Consider the following 13,144-nt stretch of genomic DNA (forward strand, 5'->3'; position numbering starts at 1 on the left):
GATAATGGTGAGCGAGTTCATGTTCGGAGGTCAGATTGACAAAGCAGGAAATGTCACTCACTGACAAAATGTCTCACAGTAACACACCTGTGTGTTTCATTGGATCTAAGAACTTTCTAGTGCTCTTTGCTGTTTCATGTATTGTTGCAGAGACCACAAAGAGAGCTAGAAGTTTTTGTTCTTATAGGTCGTAAACTTGCAACAAAGAAGTAAAGAAACAAAAAACAAACTAAAGGCCTTGAATCTTTAAAGCAAGACATTTAACAGTTTAGCAATCACAATAAACTTAATTGAGACCAGACCAGTGTCATTAAAATCAAATGAGACATTTGCTTAAATTTCAATGTTTTTTTTAAGTTAAAGAATTTCACTGGTATAGTGATTAAATTCATCATGCAGAAAGAAAGAAAGCAACATTTTACTAATGGACTTTGCCACCACTTCATCTGTGGTATCTGAATAGTTACATGTAATGTAATGTCGCCCTCTTGTGTCAGACCTGTATAAGGCACTCAAAGGGACTGTTGCTTTGCTTGAGGGTAGTAGTATCTAAATTGGATGGAATAATACTATAATTTATATTAATTAATTATATATTATAATTCAGTGGACGTCTCTACATTTAATCCGATGCCTTTTGTTTGTCCACTTGTCCAGTCTGTTTGACTGAATACAGGAGTGATATAACATGCTTAACTGTTTTATCAGTGTGTAATCTGAAAAAGTTGTGTGTTAATGTCATTAATCAAACATATTATATACTATATACTATACTACTACTAAGTAGCCCCATAGTTGTATAATACTTTACTTTAACACTTTAGAGAAAGAGGATAAAAGCAAAATCATTTCTCTTACTCAGCACAAAGTTTCTTTGTCTTTCTTGGCCTCTAACAGTAGAGGTGTCCATACACAGTGAAAGTGCACTTTCATAAATTTCTCACCATTATAGTGTAATAAAAGACATTTCTAATTACACATGCCTTTTAAGAACAGCAGCAAGTAAAACTACAAGTTTTCTACAAACCAATGCAGACTTAACTTTCAGCACAAGAAATTTTCTACATTTGAATTTGATCATCCCCCCTAGAGTAGGTAAAAATACTAAACAACTTATTCAAACAACATTCAGATTCATTTTTACAGTTTTCAAAATGTCTAATTTTCTCTGTCTAAGTACTGGTCTTATTCTTTGCCTATTTTACTATGTGAAAAACTGATTTTACTGTAGGAAACTGTTTGTCGGAAGTATTTACCAATCAATCAATCAATCAATCAATCAATCAATCAATACATCTACATGTACACCATACACTAAATGACAACATGACAGCGTGGCTGCTTATTTCAATTTTTTAATATCATGCAAAAGAATTCCAATAATCACATAAGCAGTAAACTTTATAAAATTTTTACACTTATTAAGAGAATTGTCAACATAAGACTGTTCTGAGATAGTTTCATCTCTACATAAACATCCAAACCTACTCAAACATTCAGCCATTCTCACCCTCACCATATTCTGAACCTACTGTTCATGTCAGCTGAATCACAAACGAGCGCGTACCGTACACTTTGTTTTACAAGAGGCACTGGCACAGCATCTGAATGCACCATGCGGCCTTGTTTAGGCAAACAGCAGGGGCAGTGATAATATTTGATTTCTCTGTGGTGGAGCTCTGTATTCATTCCAATAATAAAAAAAAAAAACACATTTTTAATTTGGTATCAAAGCAAAATGTATTTGGACCTGGAAAATACAGCAAAATAAATTATTCTTCCATCATCTTCCCCCCTCATTTTGGTAAATTCAATTATTTGAGACACTGCACAATACATCTGTGAAGCACAACTGAATTACACTTAATTTTTTCTTTCTTTTGAAACAAAACAGTTGCAAGTTTGTGCCAAAAAAACAATTCTTAAACATCTTTGGTTGATAACACATTTTCAAGGGTTCTGAGTATTCCATGTTACTACTGTAATGCAGCTGTTTGCATTTCTGATCAGTGTGCTAAACCCAGTTTTATTCCTAAAATATTTCTGTTGGTATTTTTGGAGAAACAGGGCTTTAGTTTTTCTTGTCACTTAAAATAGAAACTCACTGCTGGCCTGTTGCAGGTTAATTGGAGGACATTACCAGAACATGTAAGGGCTGTTTTTGCTCAAAGTACACTTAATATTACCACAAAATAAGAGAAAATAGAGATCAAAATGAATGCAAAAAGCCACAACCAGACTCTTTCAAGAGCAGGTTTTAGTGGAAAATCTCTCTGTTTTGTTCCCCAGCTTCAGAGAGGTCAGAGGTCAATTAGATCTGGAGCTGGTAGTGATTTAGTGAGGAGCTCAAGGACACTTCAGGGTTGAGGTTTCTTTATCTGACTAACTGACAGGTAAGTACTTCCCATTCTGTCCAATCAGGTTAAAATAACACTAATGTGATTCACAGGCCTCAATAGCTGTACCCTGGTCTTATTCAACTGACGTCAGTGATTATGCATTGTGCAAATGAACTGAATAATGTGGGGACTCTTATAAAAATAAGGCCATTCACTTAAACTATTCAAATTGCCGTCACACTGTGCCTGTCAAAGATTTGCCTGAACTTCCATGACGGCAGTAGGACAGAATGAAATCAGCTTTTTTTCTTCCTTTCCAGTTTGAAAATACATGAAAAATAACGACTACCTCATTCACAAAACACAAATACTTCATCTGTGTTTTTAAGACCCTTGTGGTAAACTTAGAAAATACAGCTGTCTAAGAATATATCTTAGTACCTTACTGGCGACTTAACAGCAAGTATTCCAGCATGAGGAATATCACTAATGTACAGCACCATGTTGATATCAAAGTTCTGAAAGGCGGGAAACAGAAAACGAGGAAAACACAAAAGAAGCATACAGCATATTGGGAAAATACCAGATGTGGACAAAACAGTGGTCCGATACACTTTGAATATATTCTTTAAAACTAGTTGACCTATTTTAGACTGATACTAGTCACGTCAGTTTACGCTATGAGAACATATAGAGATCAAAATCAACCAGTTGTTCCAGGTGAAGTGAAGAGGCTCTGTTGCTTTGACATTTTTGCCACTTGATTTTAAAATTACTAGAGAAAATTAAAACTTGTAGCAGCTCTAAAGCCAAATTGTATGATATACAACTTTCCAGGCCATAAAAAGCACTGTCATTACACTCTCCTAAAAAGCCTTTCTTATTGTTTATACAGTAATGATGCAGTCACAGTCTGTTAGGGACACATGGATGACGTTAATCTCTATGTTCTCATCACTTAAGAGGTAAAGTCTCCAAAGACTAAAAAACTGTTGCTTCATTTTTTTTCTAAAAACTCTAAGATGAAATCTTCAAATATGATTTTGCCTAAATCTGAAGGACTGTAAGAGCATGTTGGGACTTAAAGAAAACCTTCATTATTTTCCTAGCTGTGTGTGTGTGTAGTGAGTTGGTTGCTAGGGCTGTTAGGCTTTCTTCTTACAGACATGGATGAAGTAGCAGGGAGCCTGGCTCTGGCCAGGGATGTACGTCTGGAAATCTCCGTAGACGCTGTGCTCCATTTTGCCATTGAAGGCCTCATTCAGCAAACCTTTGAAGCTCTCCAGACAGTGAGGGTAGTAGGACAAACGGAATTTACTAGGAAGGACAAATAGAGCACACACACACGTTATCATTCCTGCAGACAGTCAATACATGTACTTCTTACTGTGTCTAATATGTCTGGGAGTGGAGTCCAGCGACCTTGACTGTATGGGAGTTCAGATAACGACATTACAGAGTCTTTGCGGTGAAACAACAACAACACACACTGTGAGACAAATATTACGAAAACAGTCACACAGAGGCTGCCACAACACTGTCATTATTATATCCTTTTATATCTGCCTATAACATATGCGTGTTTATGATGGGATGAAGAGGCTGTCATTTCTTTGACAAGGAAAACATGACATTAACTGAAAAACATTGTCACAAATACTATATGTTTCATTATCAAACGCAATGTGACCCGTAAGATAACAAGAAATGTGGCAGTAACAAGACAGTTGCTATGGTGTCATGAATCTTTCCCCTGATCGTAGGTAGAGATATCACAAAGTGTTATTACTCCGTAACTAGTTTGTCTTACAGTTTTAAAATAAAGTAGTTGTAGGTCAGAGTTCATCTTCTGTTAAACATGGTATTCTCAAAGTGCTTGTCAAGTCATCTCAAGTGTGTTTGTAAAGCCCAGGGTCACATACAAAGTCCTGTTGGCCTCATGCGTTTCAGCAGTGAGGACTCTAATTTTGTCTGTTAACTTGACCTTCTCTAAAATGTGTTGCCAACATAACAGACTGTGTCAACAGCGTGCTCTTACTATCCTTCAGATTTTACTTGTATCCACTGCAGCAATAGCAACTGGGAGTCAATGAAACAAAACTGGAAACAGAAAAATATTTAATTCTCAATATGAATTCACCTCTCTGCACTGGGTAAAGTGGTGTTGATTTGTCAAGACTATCTTGCTGAACAAAACATGTAAGTATCATGAACTTTTGTTTATCACAGATCTTATTTTCTGCAGTAATCCAAAAGCCAATGTAAAAATCCCATTGGCTTTTCGTCGAGGGAATGGGTTAGTCAACAACAATATGTCATCCTTGCAGCAGTTCATTTATCTGTTAACTGACAGAAGAACAAAATAACTGGCAGATTAATGGATAGTGAAAATAATCATTAATTGCCACCCTGGACATTTAAAAAGTCAGTGTTCACCCATCTGATTAGCCTGACCTACCTGACTTCAGGAAGATTCTGCAGGGCGGCCTGGGGCACATGGATAGTGTAGTCCAGAGTGATCATATGAGGCTTACTGTTGACCCACAGCACCGAGGTGGAGATGTCCTGAGTTAGATCACTCTGCCACACACACACACACACACACACACACACACACACACACACACACACACACACACACACACACACCCACACACACACACACACACATTTATACAGCACACTGGCAAATACAAGTCGACACAGAATACTTCCAACAACTTTTCACCTTCTCGTCAGTATTGTCCTAATGTGAGGAGAACTGAGGCCTGATTAGAAGTGACTCAACAACACCATGAAGTTGCTCTTTTGTTATTGAGTAGAGAGTTGGACCATGAGAGCAGACTCTGGGATTATGGGGGTATCAGAAGTGGATTTTGCTCTAGCACGCAACTGTTGACTTAGTATTTATATCTAGGCCTTCCAGCTGGATAGTTCCCTCTTTGGCTGGATTAAAGAATATGGTACTTGTTATGAGGAAAATAACGTAAGTCAAATATGGCTCATTGCTGTTGGCACCTGCTGTGATGTCTTTGTCTATTTCATATATATGAGCTGTTGCCAAAAGGATGGGTAGCAAACTGCAGGGCTGGTTGGTTATGGTGCGATGTTCCATACAGATACATTTCACCAGCAAAGCAGATGCTACACATGATTTTTGGCAGAATATGTCACTCATCTTTCCATCTTCCCCAACGGCCTTTCTTCCTTAGTACTCCTAACATGATCTCGTTTTCTCCCTATTTGCAAAAATAGTTTTAAAACTCGACAATTTCATGCACATTTCCTTATGTTTCACCAGCGCCAGTTTCACTGAAAATCTCACAATATCCGGCAGGCTCTGACTAGAGATTTAGGTCTTAAACTCAGCTGCTGCTAGGGATGGTGTAAGTAAACCATTCATAAACAATACTGTCTGTCCAACTCCTCTTCATGAAGAAATAAAGAGTGTAGTGCGCAGAAAGTTTAGATTAAAAAGAGGCTTTTTATGTGCCCTTCAGCGTCTTTGATGCCTTTGAATAGTTTTCTCGCAAGCTCACAAGTGTTTTCACTTTTCTTCAGGAATCATTCCAAAACTGATCCATGTCATTCTATCGTCTGTTTAAAATCTAAGTAAATAAATAATAAAGGAGGAAAATGACAGAAAATAAGGAAAACTAAATAATCAAATAAAAAAAAAAAACATGTTTTAGATTCTTATTCACACATTCAATAAAATCACCATATGGCCAAGAAGTTTTTGGAACTATTTGAACTTTAAAAAAAAAAAAAGAAAAAAAAAGCTACACAGAATATTTCAATTGTGTACATAAATAGGGAAATCACAAGCAGGTTCGTGGATGGCCTGGGGCATCGTTACCAGGGACTGAACCCCTCGCACTTTAATGCAGGACTGGAATCAGTGATTGGAACCATGTTGATGATAAAGAGGCTTCATGCTAAGTGGGCAGCTGACAGGTCCTGTCAACATCCAGAGAGCAAAGTATACAAAGCACTGACAGAAGCCATTACTCTGATCACGAGCAGTCAGCTCACATTATACTGATTATGATCTTAATTGTTACACACTGCACATGATAAATCAGATACCAGGATACAGGGAATGAGGCCTTATGGGAAATAAAATGATACATTAGTTATCATTTAAGTCCAGATCTCAGCTTATTGGAGATATATCATTATCAGTGGATATGTTGACCAATAAGTAACAACAGTCAGGCTATAGTACCTTGTAGTAGATGTTTTTGCCTTGTGGCGCCCGACCAGTCTCAAGGATGTAGTCATAGTTACGGTGGTCAATGATGAGGATCCCACCGGGTCTGACCATACTGGCAATGTTCTGAAGGGCCAACTTCTGTTCACTCTGGTCCCCTGAGATCAATACAACATAATCAATGATCAATTACAAATATGGAGAATGGTCTTCAAATTACATCTTTGAAATAAGAGATTACATCTTGATGTGAAGTGAGGAGAACATGAAGGAGAAACTTAAAACCAGGCGAGGACCTTGTTTTTCCACACCTCCCGTAGTTTAACATTTCACCCTGCTGCAGTGACGTACAGTAGAAGTGTACTCCAGGGTGTATCAGTTCACTCGAGGTGTGATCGAAGGTGCAACAGACTTAAAACTTTAAAATTTTGCTCATTTGTGTCAGCAAAATTTTAACTACAAACCAATAAATCAATAATCCAGAGAATAGATCTGTATCTTATCAACCATATTTAAAAACAAGATAACAGAGGGTCACTTGAAAAAAAAATGCTCATTCAAAAAAAAATAATAAATAGAAGGTCACATCCCTTCATCCATTACAGTGTGTACCTTTAAAGTCTGGTAAATGGGCGAATGAGTTGCCAAGGCAGATAACAGCATCAAAGCCATCCCCTGGTTTCTGAATGTCTTCTGATAAAGACAGCCAGTTGGCCTCTTCAATAACTGCAGATAAGAAAGAAACAAGAGGCCGAAGAGACAAGGAAAAAACATAAAGATGTCACCTGAGGAACGGTGCAGGAATCTGATCCGATATTCCATCTGGGAATACACCAGATGTACAATATCATGCTGAGTTTATCCAATTAAAGACAACAGAGTATGTAACTGGTAACATTATATAATATGTAACATACTATGTAACATTTTTCAAACATTCAAACATCACAATTCCATCTTGACAGAATGAAAAATTTCATACCCCACTGATCAAAAGCTGGTTCTTTTCTACGCTCCCATCTCGCCTTCAGCGCGTACTTGAGCATTTTGTCGCTGGCATCCACACTCACCATATTAAAGCCCTCCTCCACCAACATAATGGAGTCAACTCTACAAAATAAAAAAATAAATGCTCTGTAAACTTACACACAAAAAAAGTCAACCATCACAATCTTAGCTAATAGCACAGACACTATTTTGCACTACAGTAAAGTGAGATAAGCATTTGCGACATGTTGGAAATATGACTTTCTCAAAAAGGATTTAATCTTGCATCAAGAGTAGGAGCGATATCTGCATTAAGATGAAAAAAATTATGTTTCCTGCCCTAAAACTATAGTTGAACGCGTCCCAGCCCTGCGTCTGTGTCCCAGCCCCATCAAACCGGTTTGAACAAGTCTGAATAAGAATATGTTCACGTTGAACCTACATCAGGTGGTTTATTCTAGCAAACACTGTTTGCTCATTGGCTGTCTACCAAAAAAAAATTAAAAAAGAAAAAAAGGTGAGCGCAAGAATGTCATACTACAGACAGGGAAAGCCTTTAATGTTTTACAGGTATTAGTTGTGATAGTTGATATTTGATAGCCAGTAGCTCCTTGTGTTTATAAAGCAACACAGTCTGAACTGAAGCTGGTGGGTTTTGCCTGGAGTCCTCTCGGAGTGGTTAAATGACAGATTGCAAAAACACTCTCCAAACAGTAACTAGTTGTATGTTAATGTTAAACAATATTCAAGAATTACAGACAATTTCAAACAAAAGAATCAAATTGAGGCAGAGTCCAAGTTAGAAAATAAGCAAGAGCAACACAGGAGCGAGATTCAATGGACAGTGACCTAAAAAAAAAGAGAAAAAAGTAGTACACTACAATCGATAACAACAAGTGGGTAACTGCAAGGTAATATACAACTGCAAATTGCAAATAAACAGTGTGTATGCAGTAAGACGAACACTGGGTGCAATTTTAGCTCAAGTTAAACTTGAAGCTAAGTCATGCTTGAAGTTAAGTTAGCTGTTTCTACAAGCTCTGATTCACTTGCAATTGTGCAACATAAATCTCAAGGCAAAACAAAAGCAGATTAAAAAAAAAAAAAAATCCTCTATGATTCAGACTAATGCTATGAGTCTGCAAGTCATGGTGATTATACACAGCTTCAACCACCAAACCAGAATCTGCAGGTTCTTCTTCTCTTGCATAAGTTGCCACTGACTCTGATGACAGAACAACTGGAGAGCGCCCATACGCACACTTTGACAGCCATAAATAGCCGGGCCATTTGTAACCTCATTCCAATATGATCGTGTTTACATCGCCCCAGATGGTCATTCAGACACACGACTACTATGGAACGGGGTCAAAGTCAGTGTACTAGTTTTCTCCATACTGGTTGAACACATCCACACCACCTCTGTCTCTGTGAGATAAAAAGCTTTACAATGTTTGTATATGATTATGTTGTTGAGCAAGACCCTTATAACCCTATTTATCAGCCAAAAGGTCAAGACTTTTTTGGTGTAAAGTCCTGTAGTAAATGATAATGTTACAATTCCTGCACAATTTCTCCCAGATAAAAAATAAACAGTTGATGTTAACTGAGGGGCTTGGCAGACAGGTTATAGTGTGATGTCTTGTTGTCTGAGCTAAGTCAATGGCCTTGTTGCTGTCCCAGATCCCAGATACACTATCAGTGGAAGTAAACAGACTGCAGGGAACCAGTCAAAACTCACTGCAGCAACCCAACACCGGCTCATCAACCACTGAACCCTACATCTGGTATTCTGCACAAGCTGGCCTCCAGCTTTACAAACAATACAGGACATGCTTCAAAAGCTGCATAACAACACTGGCACCTTGAAGCTTTTGTTTCAGCCACATGAGCCTTCTTAGTTATAACACGAGATCCCAGGCCCAGACTGCTGCTGGAGGCAGGAACTGGTACAGTGGTTTATGCAACTCTGCACTTTCTTTCATTATTCTCTGGCTTTAATCCGGATTTTGTTCAGAGGTTAACAAGGTCAAAGGGTTGGAATTCCAGTCAAACTGGAAAGTCAAAACTAACCTATTTATCTCTTTATATAACTTACAAAACTTGGATTTTTTCATACTTTAAATCATTGAATTATCACAACTATTTCCAAACAAAATGAGTAATGCAGGTCTCAAATCTACTCCCAGCTTCTTATATTCTCCTATTTAAGACATGGCAACATTCACATTTTACAAAATGAGCTCTATAATGATCTTGGTCACACCCTTTCACAAACCTTCAAGGTAAATATAGTAACAACATTTTAAACAGCTACTCCCTAAATGAAAATGCAAGCCTTTAAGAATGACTGGGTATCAGTCTTCATATTGGTAGACTCAGTGGACAACTCAGTACATGTTAGCCTGTGTATATAATGCAACTTTTAAAAAGGCATCATCTGTTATAGCCTACCACATTCAGAATAGATAAACCAAATATGCAGAACAGAGGTGGCATTTAATTTAAGCAGTGTATACCTGAAAGTAAGGGCCAATACCGAATTAAAGATTTGATGCTACAAATTTAGAAAAGGAAGTAAAGCTTCATCTGGGTGTGTTCTGTTTGCTGATGTACAAGGATATATATTAAATTGAGGTAACTCTAAATGGAGTTTGGTGAGGGGGTTCACCAAAACCCTTGAAAACGTGCCAGTATCAAACTGCTGAGTCGGCCTGACATTACCCTGTTCCGCAGGCTACATCCAGCACTCTCCGAACCCCATGCTCTTTCAGCAAAGACACCACCCAGCTTTTGTACTCCTGCGTCCTACTCTGCGTATCTCCGATGTACAGCTGCCAGACTTTCGCTGCTTTGCCGTCGGCATACTGATCAGGAAGACCCTCGGCGGCCACACCGAGAGAGCGGGTCCTAAACACGCTGTCGACCGACATACTTCTGCTTCTGCTGCTGCTGCTGCTTGTACCTGCTGCAGTGTTTTCTCTTAGCTTTCACAGCAAACCAATAATGTGTTCGGCTACGTGCTGCTTCACTTGTCTGACAGGTACTGACTACAAATGCTAATCCAAATTTCGGTTGTTATCATTCATATGAGCAAGGTAGGGGTAGAAACTTTAACCCAATGACACCGTGCTGTGGACTGACGCCTACTTTCTGATTGGATGAAGCGACGGGGGCGGAACCCAAATCGTCTTTACGTCCCGGACGTTGAAATTGTATGAATTTTACCCTAACTTTAGACTCTAAGGCTAATTTTTCCAGTTTTGCTGCGTTATACCTTATAGTATTAAATAAATTATGTAATTCAGATACTTTATGTAGACAGCTGATAGGTCATGGTTTGGTTTGAGGTTAGAGGTAAGACTGCTCCACAAGGAAGAATTGGTACACAGCCTGAGATTAAGGCGTTGCCTGTGAGGCTCTACTCAGGGAATAAACATACAATCTGACGTGATGCAGGTCAAACATTTCATCATTTATCATTTCATCTTGCAGCTGGTTGATGAAATATAGCCTACTATTTCTGGAATAGTTTTGTAAAACAGTAATAATGATGTATTTGCAATTTTATGCAACAACAATAGTTAATTGCACAGCACCTACCTAAATGCATAATGAACATGTGATTAATCAAGAAATCATGAAAAACATTCTAGATATATAAACAATATAGATTTGGTGGCAAAAAAAGAATATCTAAAATATGAGCAACATAGAATAAAATTTTCAGGAATCTGACTACCGCACATATATGGAAAACAAACACTGGTCTATTTTATTTATTTTTTCCTCCCTTTCTGTTCTTTTTTTTTCTTGTCACTGTTCCCTCCCAAAAAGTGAACTCCTCCTGTTGTGATTGGCTGAAGTTCATATTTTTACTGGCACAGGTTAGGTTGTGCCAGCCACAGCCGGTGCCAGCCAGGTTGGGTTTGTACCACCTAGTCTTATATTTGTCTTAGCTATACACACACACACACACACACACACACACACACACACACACACACACACACACACACACACAAAACGTCACATATAGGCTCTCAATAAGGTCCACTTATTTAAGTAATTGTGTGCAAAAGTGTGTAAGGAGAAGTGAAATGAAGAAAATACAATTCCTTCAGCAAACAGAGATTACAAATGAGCCTTTCTTCAAATGTTAATACTTTGGTACTAAAAAGGCCTTTGTATGCCTAGCTAAATTGTCATATTATTCTATTTTTTAATTTGCACTCAAACAAAATCTTATAGCAGACCTACAAGGTCCCAAATAAATAATGAATATGAAAGACAAATATGACTTATTTTGGCATGAAATTGTCCAACTTATTATTGTTATTATTATTATGACTCAGATACCCTATGAAATGTGCCTAATATGAATGATTGTTAAATGTTTTTGATGTTTTTAGGTCACTGACCTCAGTGTCACACCGACCCACTGTTGACCTTCTGAGCCACTGTCCATCTGACCCTAACCCTGACCCTAACCAAGTCCTTATATTAAATTTGAGTCAGTACATTAACCTCACACTAACTGTGCTGGAGCCCAGACCCAACAATGTGTCACTGTTCTAATACTTCCTGCCTGCAACAGGACTTCATTTAGGATGATGTGTTCCACGCTTTATTATGACTGTAGTCATTGGTTTCATTAGTTAGAGCATCACATAGTTCATGGAAGATCATTAACTGGTCTGTTTTGTTCCAATTTCTCAGGAACATTATGAGATTTCTGTCACCACTGATGTTCACCAGCATGTTTTCTCTGGTGTTTGTTCATTAACAGCCTCAGTGTTTTCTCATTGACTACAGGCTGGAATTTCTCTTCAACAACACTCTTATCTGGAGTGTATCTTTTCTGTGAGAGAAGAGGAAACACACTTATATAGGCCCAGGCACTGACAGAGATAAGGGCAGCACTCAGTGATGTTCAAAGTTTCCCCTCCTGCTTGTATAGATTACTTAGAGTTTACAAATGGGATTTTATGGGTCACCTATCAATCAAGTTAACCCCTGTCAGTGCAGTTGCCATTTTAATAGACAGAATATCAATAATGAACTCTTTGTTTCTTGCACAGTGGGGGCTGTCTGCTCTGCTGTAGCTCACAGGGAGTAATTGGTCCATGGATGGTTGGTTAGGCACTATCAGCAAAATATACTGTATCTCTATAGTAAAATAGTGGTTGCAGTATAAAAAGATATACACTGAGACACTGTGATAGTAAACCCAATGATTTTGTGTTTGTGAATTGCTTGATAAGTACAGATTTGAATCTCTGAGAACAGTGTGTTGAATCTGCAAAACAAAGAGGTCATATTCTTCCTGGCCATATGAATCAGTTTTGGTATGACCCACTTATCCTTTCAAAGAGAGCTTGGCTTTTTGTGTCTAAACTGTTTGTGTCATACTAGATAATGTATAATGTATAATCGTATTTCAAGGATTTTCCTGCCCAGCGAAAGTAGCATAAGTATCGACATAATGGACAGAATTTGGACTGATTTCACTTTTTTTGAGAGTCCAACAGTGGACAAGACAGAATCACATTTTAATTTTTTTTTAGAATCTCACTGTGCAGTTTCAGTGGTCAGTAGATGAGTA

General features: G+C 38.0%; 1 protein-coding gene across 1 annotated transcript; it reads right to left on the reverse strand.

Annotated features, from left to right (window-relative positions):
• Positions 1-1,339: 1,339 nt before the first annotated feature.
• Positions 1,340-10,610, reverse strand: gnmt (glycine N-methyltransferase). Its single transcript, XM_022751324.1, has 6 exons — positions 10,264-10,610; positions 7,535-7,662; positions 7,165-7,278; positions 6,568-6,710; positions 4,798-4,919; positions 1,340-3,656 (listed from the first exon to the last, which is right to left on the reverse strand). The coding sequence occupies exons 1-6, from the start codon at positions 10,470-10,472 to the stop codon at positions 3,485-3,487; spliced, it is 888 nt and encodes a 295-aa protein (XP_022607045.1). The 5' UTR covers positions 10,473-10,610; the 3' UTR covers positions 1,340-3,484.
• Between the last annotated feature and the right edge of the window lie 2,534 nt (positions 10,611-13,144).

Source organism: Seriola dumerili, unplaced genomic scaffold (genome assembly GCF_002260705.1).
Source record: "Seriola dumerili isolate Sdu_G_001 unplaced genomic scaffold, Sdu_1.0 BDQW01000149.1, whole genome shotgun sequence".
Classification (NCBI taxonomy): Eukaryota; Metazoa; Chordata; class Actinopteri; order Carangiformes; family Carangidae; genus Seriola; species Seriola dumerili.

Excerpts from the sequence above, each read along its gene's own strand:
- gnmt (XM_022751324.1), bottom strand. The coding sequence starts at position 10,472 with ATGTCGGTCGACAGCGTGTTTAGGACCCGCTCTCTCGGTGTGGCCGCC. Across the intron at positions 7,663-10,263 it reads GATGTAGCCTGCGGAACAGG|AGTTGACTCCATTATGTTGG; the intron begins GTAATGTCAGGC and ends TTTATTTTGTAG. Across the intron at positions 6,711-7,164 it reads CCATTTACCAGACTTTAAAG|GGGACCAGAGTGAACAGAAG; the intron begins GTACACACTGTA and ends TATTGATCTCAG.